This window comes from Pogoniulus pusillus, chromosome 11 (assembly GCF_015220805.1).
Source record: "Pogoniulus pusillus isolate bPogPus1 chromosome 11, bPogPus1.pri, whole genome shotgun sequence".
In the NCBI taxonomy this organism is placed as follows: Eukaryota; Metazoa; Chordata; class Aves; order Piciformes; family Lybiidae; genus Pogoniulus; species Pogoniulus pusillus.
Genome location: NC_087274.1, coordinates 26,013,610 through 26,031,313, shown reverse-complemented (window position 1 = coordinate 26,031,313; position 17,704 = coordinate 26,013,610). Strand labels below are relative to the sequence as shown.

At 49.2% G+C, this 17,704-nt stretch overlaps 1 protein-coding gene across 5 annotated transcripts in view; it reads right to left on the bottom strand.

Moving 5' to 3' along the window:
* Window positions 1-17,704, bottom strand: part of FGFR3 (fibroblast growth factor receptor 3) — a 62,989-nt gene that overhangs the window by 32,860 nt on the left and 12,425 nt on the right. For 4 of the 5 annotated variants that reach the window (XM_064151552.1, XM_064151549.1, XM_064151551.1 and 1 more), the window contains exons 3-4: window positions 6,607-6,870; window positions 2,603-2,656 (exon numbers count right to left, since the gene is read on the bottom strand). In XM_064151552.1, coding sequence (XP_064007622.1) covers window positions 2,603-2,656; window positions 6,607-6,870 — 318 coding nt within the window. The remainder of the gene's footprint in view (window positions 1-2,602; window positions 2,657-6,606; window positions 6,871-17,704) is intronic. The other variant, XM_064151553.1, reaches the window with a different exon arrangement.

Below are 17,704 nucleotides of genomic sequence, written 5' to 3'. Positions count from 1 at the left end.
GCCAGTCATTACCTTCAGGGCTAAAAAAAGAGGCAGCCTTGAAGTCAAGAAGACCCAGAGTGCAGGCTATAAATAAATCCTCTCAGTGAAACCTCTGTTTGCCTTTTCACTGAAGGAAAACGAGTCCTGCCCCACAACCCAGCTGATGTTTTGTGATACCTGTTGCTAAGAGATGGAGTTTACTACAAGCCACACTACAAAGAGAAGTACAAAACCATTTAACAGCGCTCATCAGGAACTGCTCTTCAGCAGGAACAAATCCTGACCAGAACTGACCCCATCAGGCTTCAGCAAGCAGCAGGCACCCTAAGTACCTCTGCAAAGGTCCTTGTCACTTCACAACATCTGGCCCTTAATTCACAGAATCCTAGAATGGTTTGAGTTGCACAAGTGACCTTCAACACCATCTAGTTCCAACCCCCCTGCCACATGCAGGGACACCTTCCTCTAGACCAGCTTGCTCATCCAACCTGGCCTGGAACACCTCCAGGGAGGGGGCATTCACAACCTCCTTGGGCAACCTCAACCTGTTTCAGTGTCTCACTACCCTCACTGGAAAGAATTTCTTCCTAATTTTCCAATCACAATCTCACTTCTTCCAGCTTCAATCTCTTTTTCCTCATCCTATGAGTACAAGCACTTACAAAATATCCCTCTTCAGCTTTCTTGTAGGCCCCCTTCAGGTACTGGAATTAGAAGCTATCAGCAAACCACTAATTGCCACTGTTGGATCTCCTGGCACTGTGACTGACCATTTCTTGTCCACACACTGCACTACACAGCTGTATGAACTTACTACAGTGGCAGACCTTCTTTTAAAGAGTCCTGCATGCCCAGTGCTATGGGCAGGAGACATTTTTCAGCCATGCTGAACTGCTGCCAAGGTACAGAGCTGACTGGGAGCTCAAAAGCAAGATGCTTACTTATTAAAAGCATATAGGCACGGGCAGCTTGCTTTGTAGGAAGAGAAAGAGGGCAATAAAACCTAACTCTGCTGACTCCAAAACACATCACGATCTGGATCAGCACTACTGCTCTTCAGGAAACAAGGACTGGGATTGAAAGAGGTTCAGAGTAAAAGCAAAAGATCCAAGTGTGCACTTGCAGCCTGGAGAGACAACCAGATCCTGGGCTGCAGCAGGAGAAGTGTGGCCAGCAGGGCCAGGGAGGTGATTCTCCTCCTCTACTCTGCTCTGGTGAGACCCCACCTGGAGTACTGCATCCAGTTCTGGAGCCCACATTTCAAGAGGGATGTGGAGATGCTGGAGCCTGTCCAGAGAAGGGCCACTGGGATGATTAGAGGGCTGCAGCAGCTCTGCTGTGAGGACAGACTGAAAGAGTTGGGACTATGCAGGCTGGAGAAGAGGAGGCTCCCAGGTGACCTTCTTGTGGCCTTTCAGGATCTGAAGGAGGCTTACAAAAAAGCTGGGGAGGGACTTTCCAGGATAACAGGGAGTGACAGGACTAGGGGGAATGGAGCAAAAATGGAAGTGAGTAGGTCCAGACTGGTCATGAGGAAGAAGTTCTTCACTATAAGACTGGTGAGAGCCTGGAATGGGTTGCCCAGGGAGGTGGTTGAGGCCCCGTCCCTGGAGGTGTTTAAGGCCAGGCTGGCTGAGGCTGTGGGCAGCCTGCTCTAGGGTAGGGTGTCCCTGCCCATGGCAGGGGGCTTGGAACTAGATGATCCTTGGGGTCCCTTCCAACCCTGACTGATTCTATGATTCTATGATCTGTCCTGGGGCTCTCGTCCCAACATGAGCAAAAGAAAAAGTCAGTAAAGCCAAAGAGATTAGGAAGGTAGAACTGTCTTGGTTGGAAAAGACCTCTAGGATCATCAAGTCCAACCATCAACCTAAGACAGCCATTGGTTGCTGCTGCTTATGGCATCAGTCAATTTGGCCTTTAACGAGCGTAAACTTTATGCTCTGACTCTAGCTGAGATGAGGACCAGAATCAGAACAGCTAAAAATAAAGCAAGCCAAGTTTTGCAGCAGTGGAAAGCTGATGTAGCAGCAATGGAGTCAAAAAGAGCTGGTGTAGCATCAGTGCAGCCATAAAGAAACCTCACTACAGTGAGTCTGCCTGGAGCTGTGTGGCAGAGAATTTCTAATTCTAGCTCACCAAGTCAGATTTACAGAATGAAGTCTCCAAAGGGAAAAATTCCTCTCCTGCTCCTGTAGGAGCAAGACCACTCTGGCAGCTATTTCTAAGTTTTCAGGTCAGCATCATCACAGGAGCATCCTGAGGTCATCAACTTCAACACAGAGTTGCTTTCTGATCAGGTGAACACCTGGATTCACAGATTGCACCAGGTTGGAAGGCACCCTCAAAGGTCATCTTGTCCAACCCCCTGCAGTTCAGCAGGGACACCTGCAGCGACATCAGGCTGCCACATCAAGTCTGATCTGGAATGTCTCCAGGGACAGTGCCTCAACCACATCCCTGGGCAAGCTGTTCCAGGGTTCCACCACTCTCATAGCAAAGAACTTCCAACCTAAACTGACACTGCTCCAGTTTCAAACCATTGCCCCTCAGCCTAACGATGATGGGAACCACATCTCTTTGAAAGAAAATTCCCCTCTGTCCCCAAAAAGCAAATTACCTGTATCTTCTGACTCATCATCATCATCTTCATCATCACCTGATGAAGGCGAATCTAGGAGGAGAAGGGGAAAGAAGATTAGGAAAGAAAGAGGATGGCACAGGGGGACAGCAGGCTGGATGAGGCTGTTGGGTGCCTTGGTAGGAGGATGTGCCAGTGAGGGAGGACATCCAAGTGATGGGTCACCCTTGCCTGCAGCTCCACCAGCCCAAAGCTCCCACGCTGCCATGGCAGGGACAATGGCCCAGGAGCTGTCTGAACTGAGTGGGAGATGTCCTGAGTTTGCCAGTGCTCTGCCACCAGAACATCCCCCCCCCAGTGCCAAATGCCTCTCCCCACGTGAAATGCTCTTCTCATAAACAAAAAAGGGGAAGCTTCTCTTTGCAGAATGAGCTTACCCCTGATTTTTTTTCATCCCTGGCATTCACTCTGTAGACTTTTTCCTTCACCAAGCTTCAGGACAGCTCAGTTTTTCTAACTTACTTCCCTCCATTTTCCTTTTAACTTGACACACTCCAGCCCCATCTGCCCTTGGGTGCTCAACCACCCAGACCAACGTTTTCAAACTCCTCCTTGCAAGCAGACCATCAACATGGCTGCTCCATGAACCAATCCCCTCCTTTACATTCCTCCTCCAGGCTGTCACTGAGCACATGCTGCAGGTGGGAAATCTCCATCTCTACCTCCCCAAAACAACCTAACTGCTCCTTCTACCACAGATAAGAAAAAAGCAAAGGCAAAGAAAGGCAAAGCAAAGGCAAGGAGAAGGAAAAGGAACAAAAAGAGAACTCTGTAGGATCTGGCAGGACTTTCACCATCTGCAGGAGGGAGGAACACAGGAAGCACCTCCCTGCTTTCCAGCGCAGTGGCACATTGTGCTTTGCACCCTCTCTTTGGCACAGCCTCAAGGAAGACTCCCAGGCACCTATCTACCTGCAAATCCACAGCTGAGGTCCTGCTGGCAGCAGAGCTAGGGAAATGCCACAGGGTTCTCTCAGAGTGAGGGGGATGTTTAGGTGTTTTGGCTGAACCAGCAGGTTCACTCAAGTCCTGGCAACGGCAGAACCTAAGCCAAATGCCCACCAGCACTGAGGGGGAAGCCAGCACATTCTCAGCTCTGCATGCTCAGATTTGGTTACCCATACATTAACATCTGATTAGAGTTTACTTTAGGTTTCTAACAAACTGACTGCAACCAGAGGGGCAGAATCCATTTTTAAACCAATTCAAAACTAGCTCCACAAGACTGAGGGGAAAGTCTTTGCCCTCGTGCTTGTGTTTCAGGTGAGAGATGCAGCCTTAGCTTTATGACCATAGAATCATGGAACCACAGAATAATTAAAGGTGGGAAAAGATCTCCAAGATCAAGCCCAACACCTCCATGACCACTACACCATGTCCTGAAGTGCCATGTCTGTAAGTTTCTTGAAGAGCTCCAGGGATGGTGACTCCACCACCTCCCTGGGCAGCCTGTTCCAATCCCTGACCACTCTTGCAGTAAAGAAATTCTCCCTAATATTCAACCTAAATCTCCCTTGGTGCAGGTTGAGAATGTCTCCTCTTGTCCTGTCAGTAGTTACCTGGGAGAAGAGACCAACACTGGCTCACTCCAACCTCCTCCCCCTGCTTACTGCAGAGGGGTTGGACCAGATCACAGAATCACAGAATCAGTCAGGGCTGGAAGGGACCACAAGGATTATCTAGTTCCAACCCACCTGCCATGGGCAGGGACACCCTACCCTAGAGCAGGCTGCCCACAGCCTCAGCCAGCCTGGCCTTAAACACCTCCAGGGACAGGGCCTCAACCACCTCCCTGGGCAACCCATTCCAGCCTCTCACCACTCTCATGCTCAACAACTTCCTCCTCACGTCCAGTCTGAACCTACCCATCTCCAGCTGTGCTCCATTCCCCCTAGTCCTGTCCCTCCCTGATATTCTGACCTTTAAAAGTCCCTTCCAAGTCAGAGCATCCTCTGACTCTAATCGTGGTGCTACCTTTAAGCAGTGGGAACACAACCCCCACACCTCTGATAACAATCTCATCTTGGCAGTGCCATGCTCAGCCATCAGGGCTCACCATGGAGAGCTATCTGAGCACCACTCTTGCCACCTAAAGCAGGGCTTCAAAGCTGGAAAACAAGTGCTGCTGACAGCTAAAAGGGAGCCTCCTCATTACGAGCACTTTGGGCTAATAGAATCAAAGCCTCATAATGCTGTCAGAAAGCAGGTTCAGGTTACTCGCTGGTTCCTAAGCTGTTATTAGCTATTATTAGTGAAGAAGAAGAAAAACACAGGGGCTTGAACTGTTCAAAAGTGGAGGATTATCAGCCCTTCCACCATTAAAAACAATTTCTCACTTTCCAAACTTTTAGGGGCTGGCAGCTGTTTCATTTGAGCATCTCACCAGCTGCCCTCTTCTGCCTCCCTGCTGCCCCTTGAACTCAAAAGCATTTTAATGTCACTTAGGAAAAAAAAATAAAGAGGGGGAGAGAGAAAGGTTCCTAACAACCTTAGATAGCTCCAATAATCGTACCTAGTTAAAGAAAGCCTTTCAAGGGCCAAATACTCCTTTAACCATTTAATTGCTCTGACCTTGAAGCATTCACAGCAATCTCCAGTAAGGCTGAATGAAAAGCAGATGTTGGTGAACGCTCCCCTGAAATGAGCTTTTATTCTCGGGGTGGTTTGATTCTCTCACTTACACAAAATCCCATTTCTGACACCAGAAAGCCCTTTATGGGGTGGATGTGATTTACAAGCACAAACATCTCTGAGTTTGGTTTTTGGGCAGAACCCCTTGCTTTTTGAGGGAGCTCAACTTGCTGCCTGGGGATGCTTTAAGCTTTTCCCAACAGGGCAAAGGCAAAGGAAAGTTTTCAAAAGCTTAGTTCCAGAAGGGGTTAAACCCTCCTGAAAATTGTTCCAAACACCCAATCTAAATATAGAGAAGAGCAGATTTAGACTGGATGTTAGGAACAAGTTCATTACCATAAGGGTAGTGGAACACTGGAACAGGTTGCCAGGGAGGTTGTGGATACCTCCTCCCTGCAGGTGCTCAAGGACAGACTGAAAGAGTTGGGGCTGTGCAGGCTGGAGAAGAGGAGGCTCCCAGGGGACCTTCTTGTGGCCTTTCAGGATCTGAAGGGGGCTACAAAAAAGCTGGGGAGGGACATTTCAGGATCTCAGGGAGTGACAGGACTGGGGGGAATGGAGCACAGCTGGAGATGGGGAGATTCAGACTGGACACGAGGAGGAAGTTGTTGAGCATGAGAGTGGTGAGAGGCTGGAATGGGTTGCTCAGGGAGGTGGTTGAGGCCAGGCTGGCTGAGGCTGTGTGCAGCCTGCTCTAGGGTAGGGTGTCCCTGGGCATGGCAGGGGGGTTGGAACTGGCTGATCCTTGTGGTCTCTTCCAACCCTGACTGATCCTATGATTCTAAGGTTAGTTCCAATGGGGCCTTGAGTAACATGTTCTAGTGGAAGGTGTTCCTGCTTGTGGCAGAGGGGTTGGAACTGGATGATCTTGAATGTCCCTTCCAACCCAAACCATTCATGGATTCTATGAAACAAACTTGTGATATGCAGAGCAAAGGGAAGAGATTAATCAGCCACAACAAGGAAAGAGTTTTCAGGAGCCTCCAGCTTTTCTTTGCAATTTTGCCACTGGTTCATCACAGAAAGTGGAAAGAGTCACTTAGCCTCCCTGAGCCACAGCTTGCTCCCTCAGCAGACACCAAAACACACGTAATTTGAGTGGAAAAGGGGATCTGGGGCTGAACCTGACCAGCTCCATTTCTAAGTCCCCCCTCAGTACTCTCATCAAGCTTTAACATTTGGTATGGAGACACAAAAGTTCTTCCACTGTTTGTTTGGTCAATCTAATGACTGCCAGGAGCCACCAGAAAAGTGAAGAGCTGACCAGAACAGAACACCAGCTGTGCTGAACACATGAAGAAGCAAAAGTGGAAACCCACCACGACCACCAAAAGCACCAAGAGGGCACCCACCTGTAACTCTGACTGTGAAGTTCCCCAGGACCTCGTTGGAATGCCTTGGCTTGCAGCTGTACAGCCCCGAGTCATCGTACGACACATTGATTATCCTCAACAGTTTTTGTCCAATGTGAGTTCTGTTGGTAGGTGCAATCCCAATACCATCTTTAAACCAGAAAACAGACACAGAAGAGCCTTGGGTGTTACAGGAAAGTTCAATGGTATCTCCACTTCCAAACACCAGCTCTTCCAGAAAGGTGGTCTCGCTCCTCAAGTACTCTGCAAAGGGAGGGAGAAATGGGTATGAGTAAACAAGAAGAGGTGCTGGAGGGTGAAAGAGCACTCCCAAAGGAAATGCATCATACAGTGGCTCTACTGAGGCTCTGCCAGAGCAACTCCTTACTAGGCACAGGCACTAAAGCAGAAAGAGAGCTGGGCACACTGCAGCCAAGTCTCTGGCTGACCACCCTGCAAAACAGTACTGTGGGGAGGTAGGCTTTTGGATCTCCTGGGTTTGAACACTCATCTCCTGGATCTGAGTCCTGTTTCCCCAGAAACCCATCCTCACTGATGGCAAACAGCTACTTCCACCCATCCTTTACACCCTCAGAAATGTGCTTCTATTGCAAATCAGGCTCCAAAGAACCCCCTGCTCCCAAAGGAAACTCCCAGTTGGTACCCAACTGACATCAGCAGCACCTCTTCAAAACCACAGCAGACACAGATCTAAATGACTGGGGACTTCACTCCTGATGGGGTTATAGGAGCCCACTCCATCAGCAGAGCTGAGATTAATGTGCCTACAGCTTTGATGAGTTCTGAAGAGAGGAGGTGGCAGTCTAGGTGGTGGGCCCTCAAGGCAGGACTAAAACTCAACCACTGATTAACTGAGCCAAGCACCACCAAGAGACACTTCTGATGGAGATCAACAGTTGCAGCACCATCACTGCTGCTTGTAGCAAACACTCCAGATGAAGAGGCAATTTTGGAGCTGTTCAGAGGAGCAAAAAAAGGCAGCAACTAGCTGAAAAACACCTTCCACAATGAGGAGCAACTGGCCCAGCAATGCCAAAATGCTTTTGTTTGCATTCACTTATAAGGATAAGATACTTCATCTCCAGAGCTGCTTGGCTCATCCCAGCAATAATTCACTTTCTGGGTGGTTCACAGCTCCAAGAGCTGAACTGTGTCACTATTTCCATCAGATGTCTGCTCCTCTTGCACATCAATTCTGCTTTCTGGCTAAGCCTAGAAATGTTTTATTTTGAGTTTGATGCAGGCAGCTCTCAGGAACTGCAGGATGTGAAGTTATGGAATCAGAGAATCAAAGAACAGTTTTGGCTGGAAAAGGCCTCCAAGATCATTGAGTCTAACTATCAACCCAACACCACCATGGCCATTAAACCATGTCCCAAAGTGCCATGTCCACTTATTTCTTGAATGCTTCTAGGGATGGTGGCTCCACCACCTCTCTGGGCAACCTGTTCCAATCCCTGACCACTCTTGCAGCAAAGAAATACTTTGTAATTTCCAACCTAAACTTCCTCTGGCACAACTGCAGGTAATTTCCTCTCCTTCTATCACCTGATACTAGGGATCTGGGCCAGAAGACTGAGTCCAGCATCAGTAAGTTTGCTGATGACACCAAGCCAGGAGCAGGTGTGGATCTGTTGGAGAGGAGGAGAGCCCTGCAGAGGGACCTTGCCAGGCTGGATGGGTGGGCAGAGGCCAATGGGATGAGATTTAACAAGGCCAAGTGCAGGGTTCTGCACTTTGGCCACAGCAGCCCCAAGCAGCACTACAGGCTGGGGACTGAGTGGATGAGAGCAGCCAGGAAGAAAGAGACCTGGGGGTGCTGGTAGAGAGTAGCTGAACAGGAGCCAGCAGTGTGCCCAGGGGGCCAAGAGAGCCAATGGCATCCTGGCCTGCATCAGGAGCAGTGTGGCCAGCAGGACAAGGGAGGTTATTCTGCTCCTGTGCTCAGGACTGCTCAGGCCACACCTTGAGTGCTGTGTCCAGTTCTGGGCTCCTCAATTCAAGAGAGATGTTGAGGTGCTGGAAGGTGTCCAGAGAAGGGCAATGAAGCTGGTGAGGGGCCTGGAACACAAACCCTATGAGAGGCTGAGGGAGCTGGGGGTGTGCATCCTGGAGAAGAGGAGGCTCAGGGGTGACCTCATTGCTGTCTACAGCTACCTGAAGGGAGGCTGTAGCCAGGTGGGGTTGATCTCTTCTGCCAGGCAACCAGCAACAGAAGAAGGGGACACAGTCTCAAGCTGTGCCGGGAGAGGTCTAGGCTGGATGTTAGGAGGAAGTTGTTGGCAGAGAGAGTGATTGGCATTGGAATGGGCTGCCCAGGGAGGTGGTGGAGTCACCATTCCTGGAGGTGAAGCAAAGCCTGGCTGAGGCACTTAGTGCCATGGTCTAGTTGTCTGGCTAGGGCTGGGTGCTAGGTTGGCCTGGATGAGCTTGGAGGTCTCTTCCAATCTGGTTGATTCTATGAGGCCTCACCAGCAGGGAGACAATCTCTGTCCCGGTCCTGCTGACCACATCGATGCTGATCCAGGCCAGGATGCTGGTGTCTTTCTTGGCCACCTGAGCACACACTGGCTCACCTTCAGCTGGCTGTCAACCAGCACCCCCAGGTCCTTCCCTGCTGGGTAGTTTCCAGCCACTCTGCCCCTTGCCTTTGTTAAACCTCCCGCATTCAGTGGGAGTGGTTTAGGAAGAGCAACCTTTATTCCTGGAGGATTATCAGAACAATCACCAGGTTTAGTTCTGTCAGATGCAGCTTTCTGCATAAACAAGAGATTATGGAAAGGGGGGGTGGGTGAATCTGCAGTGTTTAGCTTGGCTCTCCCCAGAAGTGACTTTGGAAGAACTTCTGGAATGGAAAAGCAGATGTTGCAAATCTGCCTTATCTAGGGAGCAACTGTTGACTCTGTTGTGCAAATCCTAATTTACATCTGCATGAAAGGTTTCAGAGATTAAATGGCATTCAAGGAGGAATATTAGCTCCTCTCCCTCCCTCCAGCCCTCCTTTGAATGGATTTACTACTGGCAATTAGCTTTCTGTTCCACCGGCCAAGTAGAAAACAGGATTCATCAGGACTCTACAGTATCCTCCTTTTAATGGACTCTTTTCTCAGATTGCCCAATTCAGCTGCTGAGAGTTAGGAGAAATAAATGGTCACAAAGCTCAAATAGCTACAAACCCCACTTTGGCCAGGAGGATTTCCCTGTGGCACTTGGAAAGCTCTGGTTAGGAAGGGAAAGAAAAAAAAAGAATAAGAAAGAGAACAAATCCAAATGGTGCCCTGGCTACACCTAAAAAAAATGGGAATGTAACCCCCAGGAGACACAGAGCTCTGGTTGCTGCTGCAAGCCCAGAACTAGTCCCAAGTACAGCATTCAGCTGGGGCTCTGCTGGCTTAAAGGAACAGGCAGTGATGGGGAGTCCTTAAAATTGGCTAGATCGGGCTGGCGCTTTCCTTGGTTCCCCTCAACTCAAAACACCAAAGAGGGAAGCAACCACCACCCACATATGTCCATCTCACACTTCTGCACGCTGTTCTTTCAGCAGAAACCCAAGACTGATATGAAAGGCCCTCCAATGGTCCCTAAAGACAGGGAGCAGGGGAACGGAGGCTCGACAGCGTAGGGATGCTGTGCTCCCCAGGCTGTGTTGTTCTGTGTTCAGAAGATGTTCAGATGAGGAGCTTAGGGACATGGTCTGACAATTGTTGACCAGGTGATACTAGGTTATGGTTGGACTTGATGATCTTAAGATCTTTTCCAACCAGGAGATTCTATGATTCTACATCTCTGAAAGCTCCTGTTTCCTGCTGAAGCACCTCAAGGATGCCCAAGCCAACGGTTCCTGCTCTCTCAGACACAGGAGCCTTTGTGCTTTACTCAAGAAGAGAGCAGCAATAAACTGAATCAGGTCTCAGCAGCCCACACTCGAGGTGGGGATGACAACAGCCCCAGCCTGGCACATGGGTGAGTGCAGCCCACATCACACAGCCCACCTCACTTAACTGTGGTAGCCAAACGTGGTCAAACCAGGACCACTCCCTGCTTGAGGCAGAGGGATGGAGCTGATCTGAGGTGAAACAAGAAACTGCTGATGTGTCATCCTCCTGCTGTCTGCCTCTGAAGAACAGTGGCCAGCTTGGCCCCAGCTCTCAGATAGCACAGCAGGGGCATCCCAGCTTGATCTCAACAGACAGACCCCACCACAAAACAGGTTTTACATCTCTGCTCCTCAGGCCTGGGGAAGTCCAAAGTGCCTCACTGGACTCAGGGGGAAGAAGTGCTTCCTAATGTCTCATCTGCATAGAACTTCTGCCAGTTTGAAGCCATCAGCTCTCACCCTGTGGGCTTTGAGATCACATGGCAGCAGGAAAAAAAACCTGCCACGGAGCCTCAACCTTTCCCCTTGGGTTCACAGCTATGCAGCTCCCAAATCTCAGCTCCTCTGCCTTTCCCTTGCACTTTTGGTGTGCGCTCCTCTAATCTCCACTTAATGCAGGCAGCTGGCTGCAAATACCCCTGAACAATGACTTTAATCCTAAGTATCCTGAATTCCATCCCCCACCTTCCTCCCCACAGCAAAAAAAAAGAAGTGAAGCAAACAAATAAAAAGCACAGCCTCATGACAGGGAGCTGGAGAAATCCAAGGCATCCACTGGCCCAAAGGAGCAGAAAGACACAATGAGCTAAATTTTGCCTGCTTTGCTAATTAAAAACGGAAGCTCCCTCAGTCTGGAGCCAGGGTGGGGAGGTTGTGTGTGTGAGGGGAGTTTTCATTCTATTCATCAAAAAAAAAACCCAACCCAAGCCCAGCTTCCAACTGGGACCATATTCACTCCACATTAATTGTCATTCCAACTACGAGTGTCCTAGTTTCCAAATGAAAACTCCTCTCCAGTGTAGCCAGTGAAAACCAACACCAGTTTCCAGGCATTAAACAAAATTTATTGATTGCATTTTCCCACCCACTAAAACTTTAATAAGCATTAAACCTCCAACTCCTGGCCCTGTTTCCTCCCTCCACCCTCTCTGCCCATAAAAAAAAAGGGGTCAGGGCTCCTCTAGATGGAGATTAGGACTTAATGTTTGGTATTTGTTTATGAGCCTATCAATTGCTTCTATTTTAGGAGGGAGGGAAACACATCTAAAAAAGAAAGAAAAACACCCTCTTGTACATGGATTAAGAGAAGGCAAAGGGTTAGGGTAGTTTGGGTGGGTTTTCTTCCATCTGATTGTGGAGTTTAGCTAGATGAGGGATCATGTTCATGCGAGGGCAAATATGTAAATAGTCCTCTGTTTGAAAGTGGCCCTGGAGCTACAGAACATGGCATTTTTGGAAGGTCTCTCTTTCTTAGTAATGAAGCCACAGAACTCCAAATCTTCCCTGCCAGTTGTTCTCAGATGGGTAAAAGGAGTGAAAAAATAATGAATAGTAAATGAGGAGCTGCTCTGTCTGCATGCATTTGAAATAGAATCAGAGAATCACAGGATTGGGTTTGGTTGGGAAAATGCTCCAAGATCATCCAGTCCAACCATCAGTCCAACACCACCACCCATGGCCATGAAATTATGTCCCCAGGTGCCATGTCCATGGGTTTCTTGGACACCTCTCCAGGGATGGTGACGACACCACCTCTCTGGGCAGCCTGCTCCAATCCCTGACCACTCCTGCAGCAAAGATGCTTTTCCTAATCTCCAACCCAAGTGTCCCCTGGCACAATTTCAGATCATTTCCCTTCATTCTATCACCTGGATACTACAGGGAGGAGACCAACTCTCACCTGGCTCCAACCTCCTTTCAGAGAATGAGCTCTCTCCTAAGCCTCCTCTTCTCCAGACTAAACACCCCCAGTTGCCTCAGCTGCTCCCCACCAGACCTGTTCTCCAGACCCTTCACTAGGCTCGTTGCCCTTCTCTGGACCCACTCCAGCACTTCAATGTCCTTTTAAGAGTGAGTGGGCCCAAAATGGAACCCAATATTCAAGGTTCAGCCTCGAAATGCAGAGGTCAGGCACAGGAACAGGCTGCTCAGGTAGGTGGTGGAGTCAGCATCTCTGGAGGTGTTCAGAAACCCTGTAGACATGGCACTTGGGGACATGGTTTAAGGGCCATGGCAGTTTTAGGTCGATGGTTGGATGATGATCTTAGAGGGCTTTTCCAACCAGAACAATTCTATGACTCTATGATTAAGGCCAGAAATCCATATCTGAGCATCAAAATGCACCCAGCCAGATTCTGAGAGTGCTTAAGTGATTCCAAGGCACGGCTCAAGCTGGCTCCACATCTCTCAAAAGCAAAGCTGCAATTTCGGTGCCTCCAGCCAGATTTAGGTGCCAGGTACCCAAGTAGGAGACGTTTAACAGTAATCTCCTTTGGGAAGTCTGATCCACTTTAATCTCACGTTGGGAATGACAAATGGAGATCTTGTTCTGCAGAAAGCAGATCTAACTAAAGCTGTAGCAGCCTGCCCTCGTGCTAAGCTCACCTCTTATCCTTCAGCACGATTAGAGCTGGGAGAGATGGCAAAAGAAAAGGAGATGTCAAAAAACCTTTTATTTCTCCTCTTTCAAGAAGGCTGCTAAAGGGATTAGACAGCTTTGAGTTCGCTGCTCTGGTTAAATCAACCTCACAATATTTTTTCAGCTTGTCTGACTTGCTGTTTCTCTCCAGGTTTGTGCTTTCACCTTCCTGCATTTAGCTCCCACGCTCAGCGCTGGGTCCGTGCTCCTCGCAGGACACTTGGGCCATTCTTTATTTGGATTAAGTCTACAGAGTGAATAGAAAACAGACTTGGAAAACAAGCCCTAAATGAGCAGGACTTACTGGCTTCCATGTGCACACATACACACACACTGAGGGCATCACATCACCCAACTCAAACGTGGTGGGTTATCATTTCCAGCAGCAGCAGCAGGGCATCAGGTTCACCAGAGCAGACCTTTTAATGGTCTCCTCAACAGTATCTATTACAGCAGGTTTGGGACTGCATGTCACAAATTAAGGGGGAGCTCAGGGAAGTCATGCGTGTCTTGGTCCCAGCTCCCTTCAAGCAGTTTTAATGCTCTCAGAGTTGTCATCTTCTACCAACTCTACCATGTTAGGCTTCAGGAGAAGCAGGCTGGATGCTCCTCCATGCAGGTATTTTAATGCTACCATAAAGAAATGCAGACCCTCTACAGAGGGCTGCTTCCAGTGACCTGCAGCAGGACGTGGCTGCTCCTACCTACAAGCCAAGGGACTTCCACAGCACTTTTGGACACCTGTCTCATCCTACATAGTCTCACTTCCCCAGCCTCTCCCTTCCTCCCACCACCAGAAACACTTCTAAACCCTTCTTCTCTCCGAGAGAGTTGGACATGGTGGTGACAGTAGGGATGGTCACTGTAACAGGTGAGCCAAGGGAGGAAGAAAACTACCACTGCTTTTCAGCAGATGGAAAGTGTGAATGATAAAAACTCAGCCTGGGATTTGTCTTAAAGTCAAGAATTGAGGTTAGTGTTAGGTTATGGACGGATTTGATGATCTTAAGGTCTTTTCCAACCAAGAAATTCTATGATTCTTGGGTGCTGCTGTCAAGTTGCCCCCTCTGAGACAACCAGGGCTGAAGGAAAGGGTGAGGATATACACTGTATTTACCAAAGCTCCAGAGTATTGCCTGTATTTACCTTGTATCCCGGCTAGGATGGCAGCTGGAGGTGCAGGAGCATGGCTTGACCCAGTACCTCCAAGCCTTAACACCAGCACCCCACCACAGCACCACCTATTCTTGTCCCTAAGCCAAGAACCCAGCAGTCTGCAAAGCCTCAAACACATTTTTCTGCTTAATTGGAGATCTGAAGTGCCTGACACCAGGACCTCCCTCTTTTTGCTCTCAACACCGATGCCTTTGGCCCAAGCTGCAAAAAATGCTTTGCTCTTGCTCATCACTCACTAGGCTCACCAGCCTTGAACTCAGGAGGAGCTGGATGATGGATTTGTAGCAACTTGGGCAGGGATGCAGAGAGGCCACCATCTGCTGTTTCAAACTCCCCCCCCCCCCTTCCTGTCTGTAGTTAATCAGCTCTCAAACTGGGAGGCAGAGTATACTTGAATCACAGAATGGTAGGGGTTGGAAAGGATCACTGAAGATCATCAAGTCCACTCCTCTGCAAGAGCAGGGCCACCTAAAGCAGATCACACACATCCTGCTGGGCCTTGAAGTCTCCAGAGATGGAGACTCCACAACCTGCTTCAGGGTCCTGCCACCCTCACAGTAAAGAAGTTCTTTCTCATGTCTAGATGGAACTTCCTAGGTTCAAGTTTGTGCCTGTTGCCTCTTGTCCTGTCACGGGGCACAACTGAGAAGCATCTGGTCCCATCTTCCTGGCACCCACCCTTTAGATATTTGCAAGCATTAATGGGACCCCCCTGCTCTCAGCCCCCTCCTCTGCAGGCTAACCAGCCCCAGCTCTCTCAGCCCCCTCCTCTGCAGGCTAACCAGCCCCAGCTCTCTCAGCCCTGCCCCACATGAGAGATGTTCCAGCCCCCTCAGCATATTCATGGCCCTGTGCTGGACTCTCTCCAGTAGATCTCTGTCCTTGAGATGGAGTGCTCAAGGTTGGAGAAGATCTCTTAAATCATTGACTCCGATTTTCAGCCACCTCCTCCCATCACCTCTGTGAACTGAAGGTTGAGGACACAGCAGGGTGGCTGTGCTGGCCACTGAGCATGAAGCACCATGAGAGCTGGTCAGTGGGAGTACTGGGCTCCCAGTCCTGAGGCTTATCCCACCCTTTGGACTCAACCAACCTCACACTGCAAGGAGGAGGCTTTCTGAGCTCTCTCTAGAACAACAAAACCATAGAATCATGAAGGATGGAAAAACCCTCCAAGACCAAGTCCAACCATCAACACAACACCACCACTAAACCACATCTCCAAGTTCCACGTCCACAGGTTTTCTGAACACCTCCAGGGATGGTGACTCCATCACCTCCCTGGGCAGCCTGTTCCAATGCCTGGCCAAACACCAAGCACCCCTTCACAGAGAGCTGTGAAATCATGCATAACACACCAGCTCTACAAACCACTCCAGTGTTCACTTCAGCTTTTTCTCTAGCTGCATTCCCTCCCAGTTCCACCTCACGGTGCCCCACATCCCACCTCATTTATGAACCTCCATTTACCAGCACACCCTTCCCTCCCCCCTCCAAGTTCTCCATCAATCCTCAGCTTATTAAAATAACTATTTAAACTGGACATGTTTTCTTAAACATTCTTCTTCTTTCATAAGCTGCCAAGTGACAGTTGTTTACTGTCAACAAGGCTGGGTACTCTGAGACAAGGAGAATTATGCCCAGACCCCTTGGCTACCAAAAGATGATTAAAATCTGGGGGGGGGGTGGGGGTGGTTCTCTTCTCTCACCCCAAAAATGCTTTACTTCTAGAGATGCAGATGATACAGATCAGGAGAGATGCTCCTGTGCCTAATTCCAATCATTCTTCCAGTTGAAGACAGGCTCACAGAGGATTTATCTCTGGTTGCAGATGTTGTTGTCAGGGCACACACCTAACTCCCTAATCTTCCCATTGCAACTGCTCCTTCCTCTTCACTTGCAGCTCTGATACCCCCCATCTGCCAAAGCACATCTTTGGCAATCAGCGTGGTCATCTGGCTGTGGCCACCAGCATGGTCCTCTGGCACAGATCCTGCCACCAGCAAGAAAACAACAAGCAAAGCAAAAACACCCCCCCAAAAAAACCCCAAAGAACAAAAAAAACCCACACCAAAACCAACCAACCAAAAACAACAACAAAAAAACCTCAATCCCACAAAAAGCCCAACTCAAACACTTGCCTAGGAGGAACTATCTAGAGAAGCTAAAACATTTTAAACCAACATTAAATTACCAGCTAGCTCAAGACCTAGAATCTTCAAACAGGCCACTGAAATACTTTGCTGGGAGGGAATTTTTTTGTGCCTGCTGAAATATTTGGCTGGGAGGGAATTTGTGAAGAGTCTTGCACGTGAAAGAGAGAGATACGGAGGGGGAAAATAAAAAGGCAACCCATCCAATCCTCTAAGCAAGCTCTTCTCCAGCTCTGCCTGACCATGCAGTGCTGGAAAAGCTCCTCTGTGGAATCATGGCCCCATGGAAGTGGCCCTGGAGCTTGCTGGCCTCAGCCTGCCTGTAGAACCCTTATAAAGAGAAGTTAAAAGATTCTGAACCCAAACCAAATCACCACTTGGTTCCAGACCTAGGGGCTCCAAACTGGCCACTGAAATATTTTGCTAGGAGAGAATTTCTCCTGCAGGCTCCACAGAGGACTCATACCAGAATCACAGGAAACCTGGGCCCTGGCTGCCACTGCCACCTCTGCTGTTTGTGTTTGGGCAGTGCTGCTGCTGCCTGCTTGTATCAAAGCTGGAGATATAAAAGCCAGGATGGGAAGCGAAGAGAGGTTGTGGAGACTCCTCCTCTGGGGTCTTTAATATCCTGTGTGGATGCATTCCTGTGCAACCTCAGGTGTTCAAGCAAAGCCTGGATGAGGCACTTAGTGCCATGGTCTAGTTGATTGGATAGGGCTGGGTACTAGGTTGGACTGAATGATCTTGGAGGTCTCTTCCAACTTGGTTGATTCTGTGATTCTCATGCAGGAGAACCTGCTCTAGCAGGGGTGTTGGACCAGATGATCTCCAGAGGTCCCATCTAACCCTCACAGCTCTAGGATTCTGTGAAGGTGAAGGTCTATATTACAGCAGATTGAGGGAACAAGAGACCACAGAGTATACAAACCAAGATGGGAAGCAAAGGCCCACGATACAGCAGGGTGAGAGGAACAGGCAGTTGTGGAGAGTAAAAGAACCAAGGTGGGAAGCAGAGGTCTGAGTTACAGCAGGGTGAAAGGAACAGGAGGCCACAGAGAGTAAAAAAATCAAGATGGGAAGTGCAAGTCTGTGTTAGAGTAGGTTGAGAGGAACAGAAGGCTGGAGCCAGCTCCAGGCATCTCCCCCATGAAGCCAGAAAGATAGCTCCAGGCATCTCCCCAACCCCAAACCAGGGAGCTCCTTTTACTCGCCAGAGTTTCCTCTGCTTGTTAA